This window comes from Sipha flava, unplaced genomic scaffold (assembly GCF_003268045.1).
Source record: "Sipha flava isolate LNK unplaced genomic scaffold, YSA_version1 177_pilon_pilon, whole genome shotgun sequence".
In the NCBI taxonomy this organism is placed as follows: domain Eukaryota; kingdom Metazoa; phylum Arthropoda; class Insecta; order Hemiptera; family Aphididae; genus Sipha; species Sipha flava.
Genome location: NW_020272091.1, coordinates 328,234 through 345,560, shown reverse-complemented (window position 1 = coordinate 345,560; position 17,327 = coordinate 328,234). Strand labels below are relative to the sequence as shown.

Sequence of the window (17,327 nt, the reverse complement as noted above, 5' to 3'; positions counted from 1 at the left end):
ACTAAATTAACAATAGTAACCACGGTCCAATAAATGTACACCACTCATGACCATTGTGCAGTGTTTGAGTTGTAGAAAAAGTCGGCCGCCTGTTGGTTGGTAGTTATAATAAATTGTAGATGCAACATAACCTATAATTTATTTTTCAGAGTTGTATCCTGTTCATTTTTTCACTCGTGTCTTTTCGGTAAGTTTTTTTACTTATTAATGTGGTTTTCGTCTTTCATATTCAAATAAACATTTTTTTAATTATTTTCTAGTCACTGTTCTTTGTTGGCGCACACAACATGTCTTCGAAAGTATCTAAGGATACCTTGTACGAAGCCGTCAACGCGGTTTTGTTGCAAGCTAAAACCAACAAGAAAAACTTTTTGCAAACCGTTGAATTGCAAATTGGTCTAAAGAACTATGACCCCCAAAAGGATAAGCGTTTCTCAGGTACTATTAAACTGAAGCACATCCCTAGGCCCAAGATGAAGGTTTGCATTCTTGGTGATCAACAGCATTGTGATGAAGCCGAGGTAAACACTTTAGTTTATATGTTAAACAAATAAAATGTATAGCTGTTAAAGATTTAAATATTTTTTAACTAGTTAATTTGTTAACTGGATGCCATGTGATATTTTTTTTTGTAAAATTTTGAACTCTATGTATTTATTATAGGTTGCCAAAGTACCATTCATGGATGTTGAAGCTTTGAAAAAGCTTAACAAAAACAAAAAGTTAGTTAAGAAATTGGCTAAAAGATATGATGCTTTTTTGGCTAGTGAGGCCCTTATTAAACAGATTCCACGTTTGTTGGGACCGGGTTTAAACAAAGCTGGCAAGTTTCCTGGTCTTTTATCCCATCAAGAGTCAATGAACATGAAAATTGATGAAGTAAAAGCTACCATTAAATTCCAAATGAAGAAGGTTGATTTTTTTTGTTATTGTTTCTTTTTTTAATTTCTAAACATTGTTTAATTCAATTTTAGGTATTATGTTTGTGTGTTGCTGTTGGACATGTTGATATGAAATCCGAAGAATTGGCCCAGAACATTCATCTTTCTATTAATTTCTTAGTTTCGTTGTTGAAGAAACACTGGCAAAATGTTAGGTCACTGCACATCAAGTCAACAATGGGTCCACCACAACGTTTGTACTAATGTGTAATTCAATTTATTATATTTTAAATAAAGACCACATTATAAACACTGTTTTACAATTTTTTTAATTGAAATTAAAAAGTCCTTGTTATATCTTATTTCTGGTCATGATAATCTATTAGAAAACTAATTTTTATATTAATGACAAGGGTATTTGTCATTAAATATTATGTTTTTTGTAATTATCAATTTAATTATTTCCTCTTAAATTAAATTTTCTAACCAATTTCTAAAAAATAAAAAATTTGATAATATTGATCAATAAATATAATATTCGTAATGGAATTTTCATATCCTGGGTTATTATAAAAATTAATCACTAGATATTAGGGGTAATCCACCTTATGGTTAAAATTGGTGATTTTTTAAAAAATCTATTGTAAATCAAATTAATAATAACAGTAATTGATAAAATCAAACAAATTATAATAATATTTTTTTTAAAAAATGTTGAAAATATATTTGTATTTTTTAAGACAAAATATCATATTTGTTATATTTAGAGAATATAAATTAACCTATATCTATGACATTATTCATCAACAAATTTGTTGAAATATTCATATTACCTGTTATGTAAAAGTTAAAATATAATATTAATTTTTTTGGAACAATACTAATATAATAATGAGAAGCAAATTGTTTTAGTTCAATTACAGTTTCTCCTGTTGATGTCAGGTTACTGTTCTTTTAATTAAAGCATCATCAATATATTCTTTAAGCTCACAATCTTGACAAATTTTTTTGGATGCTATTAAGTATGCAATCAAGAATCGAAAAAAATATTATTTTATGGCGCTGGATAGGATTAATATTTTGTCATCATAATTCTTATCAGAATAATTGTTAAAATATTTTATTTTTCTTCAAAATTTTCATGGATGTCTATTTCTAGTTATTTTGAAGAAAACCATTGAGTTTTTCTTTAAAATATTAAAAAAAATTAATACAAAGAATCAATTTTGTTGTTTCTTCATTTTTTAAAATGGTAACCATTGACTAAGCTTGTGCATAGTTGAATTAATTGCTTTAAAAAAATATATACACAAAATATAACTAAAATTAGTGAAGCCATAAAAATAGTTTCAATATTTGAAAACTTTTCTTATAATAATTTAGCTAACAAACTTTGTAAAATTGTTTAAGTTTCCTTGTATGATCCCAATTAAAAATTGAAGAAATGTAACAAATTTTCAATTATTAATAGTATTATTTTCTAAGATTGAAAACTTATGCATATAAATAGTTGAACTACCATATCTTTATCATTCAACCAAAGAGTTGCACCAATTATTTTAATTTTATACAGCTTATTATAACCTAATTTATTAGACCCTACACTCTTCTAACAATTCATTCTCTTATAAGATTCAAAAAGAAAAACTGCAGATTGCTCATCTAATTTAAAAAGATTAACTAAACATATTATTGTAAAATCACGAATTTTAAGACATGTGTCATGCAATGAGTACAAATAATATTTTGATTTTTCTCTTTAAAATGATTGAAATCTATTGTATGTACATATCATTCAAATATGCTGCACCTTTGAATACACAGGAAATCATATTTTCGAATTAAAGCTTCAATGACAAGAATACTTTTTCCAATAAGTTTTATAATGCTATTTCACTAGAATCCTCCCAAACAAGTAATTAATTTTTATTGTATAGAGCCGTTTATATTAGTGTATTGTTACTAAGTTGATTCATTACATTTGTATCTGATAACTGTTGATCATTGTAAAGAAATATTAACAATGAATTTCTTTAATAATATATATTATTTTTAATTTAAACCAATGGGCTTAATTATTTAATCATTAATAAAATGTTTTGACATAAACGTAACCTAGTAACCTAAGACTTATTATTTTTATCATATTGAATTAATGGATTTTTTGGTATGCTATAGTAATCAATAATAATAAAAGTTCTAAAAAATGTCCATGATTTTGAATTAAATGGCTTTGCTTCAGCTTGTGTTTCACTGCACATCTTACACCTACCTCTCACTTGAAAATTTTTTCGTAAATTTAGCTACCTATATGAAGAGAGGGATTTTCATTTTAATCATAACAGATTTGTGGAAGGCTTAAACCTCTTCTCATCAATAAATTTGATTTTGTTGAATATCAGTATTGCAAAAATGTTGCCACTTTATAGCATTTGTTGTTAGTTTTTCTAAATTATTTAGAAAAAAATAGATAAAATTTAAAAAAAAATGCACAAATAGACAGTTTTTTATTAAAAAAGAAAATTAAAACAAGTTGATGGTCAAAATCACATGGGTATCTGCAAAAAAAATTCCACATCATGGTGAATGGTGAAACCAATATTTTCCTCAATCTGCTCAGAATCAAAATACACATGAATATTATATTTTCAATACATAGGTATATGATAAATATTAAAAAAAAAAATATTACATAATTTCAACTAGGTTTTATAATAAATTTTTAATTTAAAATTATGTTAAGGAAATGTGTGGTTAAAAGCATATTTCATTAAAAGTGAATATTATAAAAAATAATAATATTCGTTCATTTAAAAATGATTTTATAATATGTATACTATACAATCATTTTAAGATACATTTATAAAAGTGATTCAATATTTATAATATTTTGAGAGAAAATCAAAACTTAAAAATTATAAATTACATTATAATTTAATTATACAATTTGTAGAAAAAAAGAAAAAATTATTCATCCCATTTTTTCCATTCCATACCTTCTGGGGGTTTAATTTCTACTTTGTCCTTACAAACATCTTCCCAGTTGGTACTTAAAACAGTACCTCCAGATTCCATAAATGATTTGTTCATGGCCTTACGTACTTCATCATTACCTTCTGAATAAATTTTCTTAAAAAGTGTGTTAACGTCACTATCATCTTCATCCTTTGTCATATCTCTGACTAGTTTATCCCAGTTACGTCCTTGCCCAGTGGAGCTTTGAGATGTCTTGACTACAGCTTTTTCCAATACATCCCATCTTTCTGCTACAGTTTTAGCAAGAAATACTTCTAGTTTTGATGATAAAAATTTATAGCTACTAAGCTCAGGAATAATTTGTTTACTAAGTTTTAAATTTAGTGTATATGGTTGTCCCGTGGCAAATTTGGCTTGTACAGTTAATTCATCTTTATCAAATGTTATAAAACAATCTTCTTTAGATGAATGTTTACCCAAAATATTAATAATCACATGAGTCTGAGATTGATACCAATCTCTTTTTATAACAGCTTTATTTTCTTCATTTACACTACAGGCCATAATGAATTTTAATTTCTGAAAACAAAAATATTAATAAAAAGTAAGTTCATGGTCTTAGGTGTTTAATAATTGAAATTTGACCAAATAGAAAATAATTATCAATTTATAAAATAACTAAGTACACAAAATTACAAAATAAATAATACTTATTAATACTCTTATTAATTTTTTATATTAATTAGAAATTATTAAAATGTAATTATAATCTTTTCCATAGAATTTAATAAGTACTATACATTTTGTAATACTTTATCAAAAATTATATAACTAATATTGATATACTTGAGAAGAATAAAGCTGATGAGTTATCAAAACATAGGATTAAGTACGGTTGAATGAAATGGAGAGAAACGTCTGGCATTTTATTCTATAACAGAATTCCAATGAAATTTTTTAAATTTTACAGGAATGTAGGGAGCCCAACTACACTATATGGTTCATTGTTGGATGGTTGACAGCAAAATAGAACAGAGTATGAGTGTTACGAAAATGAGAATGGATAATTGGATAAATGGAGTGACAAGATAGAATAAGGAATGAATATGTGAGAGGTAGTATTGGTGTAGCTTCTATAGTGGATAAGATGAGAGAAAATCAACTAAGATGGTTTGGGCATGTGATGAGACAAGAGGAATCAAATGCAGTAAGAGCTGTTGTTATTAAATGTTGAAGGGAAAAGAGGATGAGGAAAACCAAAAAAGATATCGTTGAATACGATTGAGAATAATATGAGGGCCGTTGGTGTATGCATAGGATATGTAGAAAATCAAAATGAGTGGAAGTTTAGGACATCGGTTCTTAACCTTTGTGTAGTGGCGACCCAAAATATTTACCAAATTTTTCCTGCGACCTTTTTATAAATAATATTCAATGGCAGAATAAAAAATAACTATTTGGTATTCTTAATTGAATAACATTTTTTCTCATATTACTTGTATTCATAACAAGTCATAATATTAATTACATTATATTTAAAAATAAACATTTCTTTTAATAATATTGTATTGTTTTTTAAATAATTTTTAATTTAATGACTTCCTTGGTCTTGATGTTGCTTTACCAATGAATCAATTTAGAGTTCTTCTATGGAGTTAAGTAAGTGAAATACGCATCGTGGGTTCGACATCAAGCTTGTTTCTTGATTTGGTTTTGATTGTAATTAATATCTTTATTACAACATGTAAAAATATTAGTTAATGGCCTTTGCATACTCAAATTTAACTCATTTAATAACGAAAAAATATCTGATAGATACGCAACTTTTGTCAACCAAATTATATCTTGAAAATGGATGGATAACAGTGAATTTTTTTCTCTTAAAAATACTTCTATTTCAGTTCTTAATTCAAAAAATCTCGTTAAAATTTTTCTCCGTGATAACCAACGTACATGAGGTTTCATTTATTATTTATAAGACTTAAAAATAAAAATATTATACTAAAGTTTTAAATTTTTATCCGACCTATTTAAAATTATTGGCGACCCAAAATTGGGTCGCGACCCTATGGTTAAGAACCGCTGGTTTAGGACAAGAGAGGTCAATCCCAAATGGATGGAAGAAAGGCGAAGGAGAAGAACAAAAAAGAACATTGATATACTTTGGAATTTAGTTATTTATGACTTAAGCTAAAAAATAAGTCTTAGTGACATAGTATTGAATATAATTAATGAAATAAATAGTTAAATGGTTTTTCTTAACAACATAACTAATATTATATATATTATATATAGTGATACACAAATAGAATAAATAATTTATTAGTTAATTAGTAATTATTAAATTGCATTTTAACTATGAAATTTGGTATAAAATAATTTTCTTCAACTTATATTTTTGAGCAAGTATTTTCAACTATGAAAATTAATAAAAGCAAAACTTGGTTTCAAATAAATAAACATCTCCATATTGTTCTTCAGATAAATTCTATCAAATTAGGACTTAATATTGATGTTCTTTGTGAAAAAAATAAACAAAAACAATACTTACATTAAAAAAAAAAAAAAAGATAATTATATTTTCTTTTCATTTATAACTATTGAGTCGTATTAATATGAATAATAACTCGAACGCGTTTTTAATAGTCTTTAATTAATGCCAGTATAAATCATAATTTTTAAATATAATATTTGTACAAGAGACACCAACCAGTAGACATTCCCAAAAAAATAATTAAATTTATACCTGTACCTATATTAATATGTATTTACAATAAAATATAATATTCTATTAACTTAAAAGAAAAAGTTTAAGTTCTTGGCTTGCCAAGAATTTTTTTTTTCACTGAAAATTTAGTCACTACAGTTTTCGTTAATTTAATTATTTTTATATAATGGTTAGTGATAAATATTTCTAGAATGAAGAAATATTATGTTTAATGCAAATTTAACAACAAAATTTAAATTTGAAACATTTTTATAAAACAGTAATGATCATATTAATTCTTAAATATTTATAATACATTATTAATTCTTACAACTATATTTGTAGACAGATCAAATGAAATTGAAGAACTGTTTCGACTGCAACTGTTATTTAATTTCAAATGTACACGCTAGGAATCTACGGAACTCAAATGCAGTTGAAAGAATACTTTAATATTAAATATTTACATGTGGTGAAACCGTCAAATAAATGTGAATAGTTAATAATCATTACATTACTCTAAATGAAAATAGAAACTTCTAGAATATTAAAAATAAACAAAAGCCAGAGATAACAGCTAAGAAGTATCGTGAATCATGATAACAACTCAGCAGCTTTTTGTTGTTTTATCACAGAATAGTTTTTTTTATTTATTAATTTTTTTTATTTAGCCTTTATAAAAATTTGGCTCAACAATCAGAGACGTCATTTGGGGGGGGGGGGCAGACTATGGCAAATTCCCCAATCCAAGAAATTTTAAAAAGTCGGCAATTCTTTGTCTGATGATTAAGTGGTAAAATCGGTAAATAGTTGATATTTACTTACTATTATGTACTCAGAAATCAGATAATATTTTCTTTTCAATACACATTCACAGTTTATTTAAAGTTGGGAAATACTGACTCCTCCTCGGTTTATGACAATCATTATTACGCGAACCTTATATACTTTATTTTTGGTATATTATATATTTCTATATATGTGATCTTTATACAACAATTTTCGTGATATCGATACCATAAAAAATGAGCTCATAATCTATAAAAAACCGTTAAAATTGTTCCTATTCACCCCAAACTACAGTACATTATATTTGAGATACAATTTTATGTTTTTATAAATAAGTTCTGTTAAGTATTAAATATACAAATAATACAATTTAATAGTAAAATCAAATAATAAAAAAGTATTTATTTAATTAAATTTCTATTATTATAACTTATAGCCTATAAGATAAGAAAATAAATTAATGTTTTACTATCTTTAATTAGTGGCGTATGTAGGTTTTTATTTCAGAGGGGGCCGATTATGTATTTGATTTTTGGGGGGAAGGGAAGGAGAAAACACTATTACAAAAAAATTACTTTAACACTATAAGACTTCTCGACTCTTTACACCATCAGAGAAATAAGAAACTCAATTTTTTTAATAATTTATAATCTTTTAAAAGTATAAAAGCTACATTGTAATAAACATTTTTTTTATTAGTCACTCAAAATTCACCTTATATTTTCTTAAAAAAATAAACATATTTTATAAACATAAAATTTTAAACTATCTCATAAACAACATTCTCAGTCATTACAAATTTTCGGAAACCCCCAACATTAAAACATATCCATGTTAAAAATAAAAATCTTTAACAATGGTGTTTTTCATATTTCAGTAATTGCTGTGTTTCTCAACGGTTGACAGCCCAAACACGTTATTTTAACTATTTATTATAAAAAATGCCTAAAATAAGTATCCAGATAAAAAAACCCATGAAATAAACCCAATTGTTTAATTGTAATTTGTAAGTTGTGAAATAAAGTTGTAAATAAAATGTATTCATAATAATAAGTATCTATAGAAAAATTCTTATTTTTTGTTAAAAAATACATATTTTGTGTATTTAAGTGCATATTTTTAATGCATATTTGGTGAATTTTTAGAGCTACAAGTCCTCTGCCCTATTCATTACTAATCCCAGTGGCGGATGAGGAGGCAGGCTAAAAAGCTTATGCCTAGGGCGGCTTTTTATTTTATAGAATTAAGTGTTATTATTGACTTATTAGGTATATTTGTTTTAATATATTTGTCATATAAACACGAACAAAAATAATTTAAAAAGTTATAATAATATATTAATATGTACATTGTATGAAGCGTATCTATAGGCTAGGTATAGTAAGAACTATTACAATTTGAAAATATTTCATTTGTAATAAAATAATTACAGTTAGTTACTAGTTATTATTAATAACTAATTAGTATCTATGTACTTATTAGGAATATCCGACTATCCGAGTGTAGTATTTTCATATCTGGCTATTTGTATTTCCGTTATGTGATTGTATAAGCTAGGGCTGACAGTATTGAAAATAATTTTCGGAATTACAATATTGATTTCAATACTGGTTTCAAACGGTATACCGAAAAATTGAATTATTTCGGTATACCAAAAAACCGAAAAGTTCCAGTATACCTAAACACTGATATGGTACGGTATACCGAAATAATAAATAAAATCTAACTAGTATCGATATTTTATTACGTTAATATTGTTTCACAGTATATTATACTTTATGTCTTTATATTAGGTATACTATACATAATATTATAATCTATATTATTTCCATTGATACTGGAAAACAGCAAGCACTAAAACTTGCACTTATAATTATTTTTGTTTACTTCAAATAAAGTTACTTTATGTAAATTATTGTACTTTGCTTCAATATTTTGAAAAATCATAAGTAGGTTATTACTAATGAAACAAATGGATTTTTTTTTAAACTATCCCTACCTATGGGATATCGACATATATAGGTACCTATAAAACAACACAATTACATGAATAGGTATTTTTTATCTTTCTACTGCTACAGTATAGGTTAAAACTTTAAAAGTAATTAATTTGAAGCAAAGTAACTTAACTAAATGATATGTACAATAGTCGTTTTGATGATATACCTACTTGTCCAAATTATTATTTTTTGCTAATCGAATGTGTTATAGCAAAAATTTTTCAATAACTTATTTTAAATTTACTTAATATTACACTAAATTACTAAAGATAACAATTCAAAATTAATTTTAATTTTTGACTGCAAAATAAGATGAATGCAGTAAATATTTTAATCCAAGAATGGTTCACTTATTACTAAATCTTGAAAAAATAATATATTTTTATGATAAATAAAAAATGAAACTATTTCAAGTCATCCAGATTGACAATACTTCAAAAAATAATAACTTGCAGAAAATAAAAAGTTCACTGTAAATCATCCAACCTGCAAGCATATCATGTTAGTAAGAAAACTTAGAAATATTTATTATAGTCATTACAATTTTAATTACTGATAGATTCATTTAGGAATTAGACAAAAAAAGAAAAAGAAATAATATAGGTAACAATGTTGCGTCTTGCGAAAGAATAACAATAAAAAAAAACAATGTAACAGCAGTTATTTGTGTAGGTGAACTATATGTCACAGTAAGTCACTTAGAAACATACTTCGCATTCATAGACAAAAAAATTAACTCTTCAGCATGTTCTGGAGACAATGAGGATTGGTGATCAGTAATGACATTACCAGCACAACTAAAAATCTGTTCACTTGGTACACTTGTGCCTTGTATACACAAGTACTTCATAGCTAATTTTGCCAATGTTGGAAATTCTGAATGGAATATTTTCCACCATTGTAAAGAATTACAATTCAAACCAACACTTGGCAATGATAAATACTTATCAAGTTCTATTTGGTTTAAATCTTGTATGGAATTTGTTTCAACAGGTATGTTTGAAAGATTTCCCAAAAATGCAGCCAATCATATAATATTGTGAACATTTAGCCCAAATTAGTTTTACATATTATTTTGTTTATTATTTCAATAATTATTATTAAACCAATCTCCAATATTTGTGTTTTTGTCATGATCATCAATTTCCATTTGGTGTCCAATGTCATCCATTTTTTGTTTTATTAAGCATATGATAAAATCCTTTTGTGCCAATTCGATGTAAGGACTTCTGTATCTTGGATCCAGAAAACTTATTTTTTGTAAAACTGGTCTGGTTTGATTACTATCGTATCGTTTAAAAAATGGTTACAATTTGGGAGGTATTTTATACTATTAGATTTCAATTTATATAAAACATCAAAGAGAGCTTTTTGTTGATCTCTTATGAACTGAAGTGCTGGCAAGCTTGTCTGCCATCTTGTCACACAAGATATAGGCATAACAATTTGAGGCAGGCAATGTTTTTTTGTGCTTCTTTAAGTAATCTGCGCAGTTTAAATCTGTAATGAAACTTAAATCTCAGTTTAGAAATTTTAGATAATAGTGTTTGAACAGGGCTTAATGACATCGAAGACGTAAGACCATTGTTAAGCGTATGACCAAAACAACTAATATCATTGATTCCAAATAGTTCAACAGCTTTAATCACATTTGTTTCATTGTCTGTGGTTGCACCAGAAATATTTGATATTTGAATACCCCAATCAACTAGTGTTGATTCAATAATATCGCGTAAATTAAAAGATGTATGGTCTACATCTAAGCTGGTGCATATTAAACAATTTGTTTGCATCATACAGTCATTATCGATATCGTGCACCGTTATTCCTATATATGGATGTTGTGCGTTCGAAATCCAACAATCAAATTTTAAAGCTAAAAATTGAACTGAACTTTATTGTTGCATTATTTTACATTTTACTTCATAATATAAAGCAGGTATTTTATTTTCTGTAAATACTTGACGACTAGGTACTTCATATCCTGGACATATTACTGACATCAGATGCTTAAAACCTTTTTTTTGATACTGAGCAATATGGTTGCATGTCAGTAGCTATCCAATATGCTATGCATTGGTGTACCGTTCACTCGTTTTTTATCCGATTTCTTAAATACATTAGTAATTTTAAATTGTTTAAGATTCACACTTCTAAAAAATATAAATAAAACAAAATTATGTTTAAATTAATTTCTATACAATATTTATTTTGTAAATAGATGTATGAATAAAAAAGTTGTAATCCTACTTAACTATTAAAATTATTGACCTTGTTATTAGTAATAAAATAAACATTAACATTTTCTATACAATGATAAATATTTTAATATAGGTACAATCGTATAAAGATATAGTTCAGTTAAGAAAAAATAATAATAAAATAATTAAATGTTTAAAACTGTATACCTTTTGAATTCCTGAAGATGGTCATGCCTGAGAGTAAACATACATTCCTTTTACAACTATGAATTTACACATAATATATTATTATTTAGGTAGTATAATATTTAATAAATTATAATAATTATAATTTTTTTCATCCCCAAAAACTAATATTGAAATTATAATAAATAATATTGAATTGGAGAAAAAGGTATACTATCTACTGTTGATGTTGATGGTAAAGATTGATAAACATCTAGACTTTCATCAGTTTGTTCAATATTTACTTCGTTTTCATCATTTTCATCAACATTATCATTAATAAATCAAAAAATATATAGTAAAATATATAATATTTATTAAATTTAATGAAACTTAAGTCTAAAAAATAAAAGATAATCATAAATATTAAATGTATGTAATTGTATAAGTATCCATACCGTGATACAAAAGACTAGGTTTTTAAACTCCAAATGAATGTTAGGGTGGTGAGACCTCAGATGTGATATTAAGTTGCTCGTATTCCCACCTTTAGCTTCAAATGATTTTTAACACTTAGGGCGCCTTCACACGTAGCCACTCGGCAGCGCTTCTTAGCAGCGCGTCAGTAGCGCTGCGAATATTTTTAGAAGCGTGTCAGTGGCGCTGCGAATATTTTTAGAAGCACGTCAGTGACGTTGCTATTGTTTTTAAAAGCGCGTCAGTGACGCTGCTATTGTTTTAAAAAGCGCGTTAGTGGTGCTGCGAAAATGTATCGGTAGACAATATTTGTGAACACGAGAGCACTACATCATTCTCAAAATTGACCTGGAAACTAAACTATTGTTGGCGATGCTATTAATTAAAAAAAAAGAAACGTAAAAATACACCGAGAAGATTCTGGGTGAAGCCATTGCTTCTAGAAAGACCGAACAAAGGATTATTTTATACACTGTTTGATGACTTGGAAGGAGATGATGAAAAATTCTTCTCATATTTTCGTATGTCGAAGAATACATTCAAAAAACTTTTATCTGGTATCAAAAATAATATAAGGAAACAAGATACTGTCATGAGGAAGTCCATTCCTCCGAATGAAAAACTAGCTTTAACTCTGAGGTAAGAATAATAAATTTACAATATTTAAAGTGTTATGCTTTATTATAAGAAATATACTTAACATTTTTTTGAAAATAAATGAAATATCTTTTCAAAATAAATATTAATATATCTAAACAAGATATTATATTAAATAAAAAACTGTAATAAAAAAATTTAATTAAATTAAATACCTTTTTTAATTCTTATAAACTAAAAAACAATTGTTGACATACTTTTTGAGAGTTACTTTTAATTGCTAAATACATCATTAGATAAATCGCTTTGAACAGAGGATGCATCTTCGGGGCTATAAGTTGAAGACCATAACTGGTCTTGATGCTGCGCTCGCGTTTGGTTCTTGTATACAGGTATTTCGATTCCAAATTCAGATTGCGTATTTAGGGGCCGATTTACGTTGGTCCGTATGGCAGGTTGTACAGGTTGGCTTGAATAAGAGTTTATATTAAACTGTGGACATATCGGATTCGGATGTGAGTATTGATTTATAGTGGTTAAAGGATAGAGCTGACCTGAAAAAGTAGCACAAGTTGTTTGTTTGGCAGACGCTATTAAATTCATCATTTGTGTCTTTACATTTAGTTTCATATGATCTGGTATAGATTGTAAGTCTTTACATAGGGATAATAAAAATAATCGGTCTTCGTTTTCAGAATCCAAACTTTTTTTTGTCTCTTGTTGATAATATTTTTTTTTTAGAACTTCCAAGAGGTCTTCGTCAGAATGCCGTTTCTTAGGCTTTCCTTTATAAGGCATTTTATTAATATTTTCTTCAGGTACTGCTTCAATTTCTTCTAAATTTCTTTCATGATCGCTCAACTCTATACTATCATCTGTAGGTTTTGTGGTAGTATCTAAAAATCTGAGTTGATCAAAAAATATGTATTTTTTTCGAAATTTTGTTGTAGAACCTGATTTCATATCATTCTTTTGCTTTGCCAATTCTCGTGTATATGAATCGCGTAGACTTTTCCATTTTCGTTGATATGAATTACCTGTGACATGAAAAAATCATTAGTTTAAATATTATTTGTTTTTAGATATCTCGGGTCTGGATACACGATGAGCGATCTTCACATCGATTATCGCATTAGATTATCAACAATATCTAACATTGTTCGAGAAGTGTGCGAATCTCTCTGGGCCACATTTAAAAAAAGTTGTTTCCCTACAATCACGGAAGAACTACTAGCAAAAGTTGCTACAGAATTTGAAGAACGAGCTAATTTTCCACACGTTATTGGAGCCATCGATGGGAAACATATTCAAGTAATTAAGCCAAAGGGCAGTGCATCAATGAACTTCAATTATAAACATTTTTTTTCCATTCTCTTACTGGCAGCGTGTGATTCAAATTACAAATTTTTATACATTGACGTAGGAGCACCAGGAAAATCAAGTGATTCAACAACTTTTAAAAACTCAACGCTATATAAATTGTTAAAAACTAACAAAATTAAATTACCACCACCCAAACCTGTGGACAATTCTCAACCAGGAAATGCAACCAAATGCGTTCGAACAGAACTTATTGATTTTTTTATGAAAGAGGGACAAGTATCGTGGCAAATGAAAAAAATATAAATTTATTTTATTTTATTCACTAGTTTCTGTATTTCTATTATCATTATTATTATTTTTTTAAATTTATGATATTATAATTAAGTATTTTTCAATAAAATGTAATTTTTTTCTGTAACTGTGGTATTGCTATAAACAACTATTATATTAGCCGGGTACCTAAAAGAAAAAATGTGCCTCAACTGTACTAAAGTTCTGCGCACGCCTATGTATATGTGTAATTTGTTTCAATATGATAATAAACGATGTTCTACTTACCAATTACTTTTTTCTCAGCCTCAGACATATCATTGAAATTGGGAACAAATTTACTTATTACTGCTTCCCACGCATTGCGTTTTACATTTTTATTGCTGTAGTCGTCATGCTTTAGGTCCCAAATTGCGGATCAGTTTTCTATTTCACTGATGAAATCTTCAATATTAATGTTTGCACAATCAAATGTCATTGTTTCAAAATATAAAAAGAGATAATAACATTGACAGGACACAGCACTTAGTCTGACAAATAAAGACTGAAATTAAAATGATAATAATTGAAATCGTTTGATCAAACACGAATTAATCGCGCTACTAATGCGCTACTGACGCGCTACCAACGGGCTGCAAAAATAGTCGAGCGATTTTAGTCACGTGTGAAACCCCCAATCTAAAAATACGTTCTGTCTCGAGAAGCGCGACTTTTAGACTCCGCGTTCTGCGGCGAAGCCAGCCACTGATACCGTCCGTGGCGCTTCAAATTAGTGGCCGTGGTCGTGTGTGAAACCATCTATAAAAAACTTATGTTTTTCCAACAGCAGCGCTGCTAAGAAGCGCTGCCGAGTGGTTACGTGTGAAGGCGCCCTTATTGCATAAACCTTTATCTTTACTATTTTTAGAAAAGTATATCCAAATTTTGGAACGTTGTTTTGCCATTTCTGAAATATAATTAGGTAAATATTAACTCCGCTTTTGGTGTAAATAATTTAAATTTATTATAATTTTAACTCATTTGAGATTATTAGTAACATAATAATATAAGATATACATACCGAGTATTATGTTTTCAATTTATATACGTTTATGATGACTTGATATTTAGAATGTTTGATGACTGATGGTGTTGAACTGTTTTTAATTGTCAAATAACTAGAACCACTACGACCGTCGATAATCGGTATTCATAATTTGGTCAAGAATAACTCAAAAGTTACTATAGTTTAAACATGATGACAAAATTATGACAATAAATCGGGTTTCTTGTTAATTGTACAAAGTCCTATACCCTGGCGGTCTGGGCTGTATAGTAAATAACCGATTAGGACCGGAATTCCCAATACTAAAAACGGAGGTAATTTTATAAATAGAAAAGTTTTCTCGTTGATACATTTTACACGGTATACCGTTTACCAAAATAATTTGAAAAGACCGATATATCGAAATACCGGTACACCGATCGGTTAGGGAACTGAAACAGTCATATAACACATAGTAAGCATCACTATGGTTTATACTGTAATAATGAATTAAATATCAAATAATTTTTCCCAACCACAAAAATCTTCTTACAAATATTTGTTATACTTCCCGTTTTTACTATAACCGTTGAACCTGTTGACCTTAAGGCGAGCACGCCGAACATACAATGCGCGTTAGTTCATGTAGACCCGGGGTGGGCAACTGGCGGTCCGCGAGTCTTTTTTATCTGACCCGTGCTATATTTTAAAATTACATAATATAATTTTAAAGTATATCGTCTATACCAGTGGTCTTCAACCCTTTTCGACCTGCGATCCACTTTTCTACCATAGCTGTTTGTACCTAGTTGAAGTAGCGTTACTGGACGCCCCCCTTCATTCAAGCCGTCAAGCCCTGTACATTTTTGTTATTATTATTACTTATTGTATTGTCTATACAGATTGTATATATTCGTTTTCTAAAATAAAAATAAAAAAGCTGTTTGTACCTAACTAATTGGTTATGTTATACACTAAATATATCAAATTAAGTATAAGCTATAAAGATTAAAGGCGAACAAAAATATGTACTTACGTATTTTATAATAAACAGTGTTATTCCGTGTACACATAAAATTAGAACAAAATATAAACAAACTAGGTACTCTTTAAAAGTAGGAGCAAAGGTATTGAAGTCAAGGAAAATATAAGTTGTTCCAAATATTTATACATTAATTAGAATATTACAAATTGACGGTCAAAAAGACCGAAGGCACTGTAACGGTTAAATTTGACGAATAGAAAATACTGTAGAGTAAAATTGTATTCTTGACTGAATATTAATAAAATACGCCGAATAGGTGAATATAAATTGATCTCAAAATATTGGTCGAACAGGTTAGGTTAACCTAACCTAACTAACTAGGCCGGATAACTACCGAATCTTCGGTTTATCCATAGTTATAACCATAGACCTCATTATGATAGTGTCTTCAGCGGTTCCGTGACGGTGGTAACAATGCGGTAACAACAACAGTCGTAGAACAGCTTGATAATATGCCCGTGAATACAGTTTAATTTACCGATTGATAACAGAATTAGCCCATTCCGTTCGATTTCGTGATTCTCTTGTTCATCGTTAGTCATTTTGTTAATTATTTTTGTCTTAGGTTTTGTTCAACGAATGAACGACTTAGCTTACAAGGCTTGACTCAAACAGTGTTCTTATTATAATATTATTATAATATAATATTTTTATTATAAGCTATGAGTGTATCCGTTACTGGGTGGCCATCGTCGTTTCCAGGCCACTTGCGCACCCGTTTACTTCTACAGATTAGTGTTGCTGTCGTTTCAAGTTAGAAAATATAATTCTATAGATCTATATATATATAATTTCTTAAATTAGAATTCTAGAGTCCGCAGACCGAACTGATTTCTTGTATCGTATCGGATCACAATTGTCGACACTTCGAG

At 27.9% G+C, this 17,327-nt stretch overlaps 5 protein-coding genes across 8 annotated transcripts; 2 read left to right on the top strand and 3 right to left on the bottom strand.

Annotated features, from left to right (window-relative positions):
* Positions 1-92: 92 nt before the first annotated feature.
* On the top strand, positions 93-1,196 carry LOC112680562 (60S ribosomal protein L10a). The gene is made up of 4 exons (XM_025550690.1): positions 93-187; positions 261-521; positions 664-912; positions 975-1,196. The coding sequence occupies exons 2-4, from the start codon at positions 288-290 to the stop codon at positions 1,143-1,145; spliced, it is 654 nt and encodes a 217-aa protein (XP_025406475.1). The 5' UTR covers positions 93-187; positions 261-287; the 3' UTR covers positions 1,146-1,196.
* Positions 1,197-3,781: 2,585 nt separating this feature from the next.
* Positions 3,782-7,129, bottom strand: LOC112680526 (protein SGT1 homolog). Its single transcript, XM_025550630.1, has 2 exons — positions 6,896-7,129; positions 3,782-4,436 (listed from the first exon to the last, which is right to left on the bottom strand). Exon 2 carries the CDS (start codon positions 4,419-4,421, stop codon positions 3,849-3,851), a length of 573 nt encoding a protein of 190 aa, XP_025406415.1. The 5' UTR covers positions 4,422-4,436; positions 6,896-7,129; the 3' UTR covers positions 3,782-3,848.
* A 2,835-nt stretch (positions 7,130-9,964) lies between these two features.
* On the bottom strand, positions 9,965-11,146 carry LOC112680500 (zinc finger BED domain-containing protein 1-like). Its single transcript, XM_025550603.1, has 3 exons — positions 10,936-11,146; positions 10,464-10,658; positions 9,965-10,382 (listed from the first exon to the last, which is right to left on the bottom strand). Exons 1-3 carry the CDS (start codon positions 11,144-11,146, stop codon positions 10,048-10,050), a joined length of 741 nt encoding a protein of 246 aa, XP_025406388.1. The 3' UTR covers positions 9,965-10,047.
* A 1,239-nt stretch (positions 11,147-12,385) lies between these two features.
* LOC112680568 lies at positions 12,386-14,438 on the top strand. Of its 3 annotated transcripts, none has more exons than XM_025550704.1 (3): positions 12,386-12,835; positions 13,876-14,104; positions 14,217-14,374. In XM_025550704.1, the coding sequence occupies exons 1-3, from the start codon at positions 12,720-12,722 to the stop codon at positions 14,277-14,279; spliced, it is 408 nt and encodes a 135-aa protein (XP_025406489.1). In that variant the 5' UTR covers positions 12,386-12,719; the 3' UTR covers positions 14,280-14,374. The 3 variants fall into 3 exon arrangements, with proteins under 3 accessions (XP_025406489.1, XP_025406488.1, XP_025406491.1); XM_025550706.1 differs by having other exon boundaries at positions 12,387-12,835; positions 14,178-14,310; XM_025550703.1 differs by having other exon boundaries at positions 13,876-14,438.
* On the bottom strand, positions 13,021-16,337 carry LOC112680567. 2 transcript variants are annotated; one of them, XM_025550702.1, is made up of 4 exons: positions 15,447-16,337; positions 14,675-15,332; positions 13,348-13,830; positions 13,196-13,285 (listed from the first exon to the last, which is right to left on the bottom strand). In XM_025550702.1, the coding sequence occupies exons 2-4, from the start codon at positions 14,700-14,702 to the stop codon at positions 13,281-13,283; spliced, it is 516 nt and encodes a 171-aa protein (XP_025406487.1). In that variant the 5' UTR covers positions 14,703-15,332; positions 15,447-16,337; the 3' UTR covers positions 13,196-13,280. The 2 variants fall into 2 exon arrangements, with proteins under 2 accessions (XP_025406486.1, XP_025406487.1); XM_025550701.1 differs by having other exon boundaries at positions 13,021-13,830; positions 15,447-16,333.
* Positions 16,338-17,327: the final 990 nt, after the last annotated feature.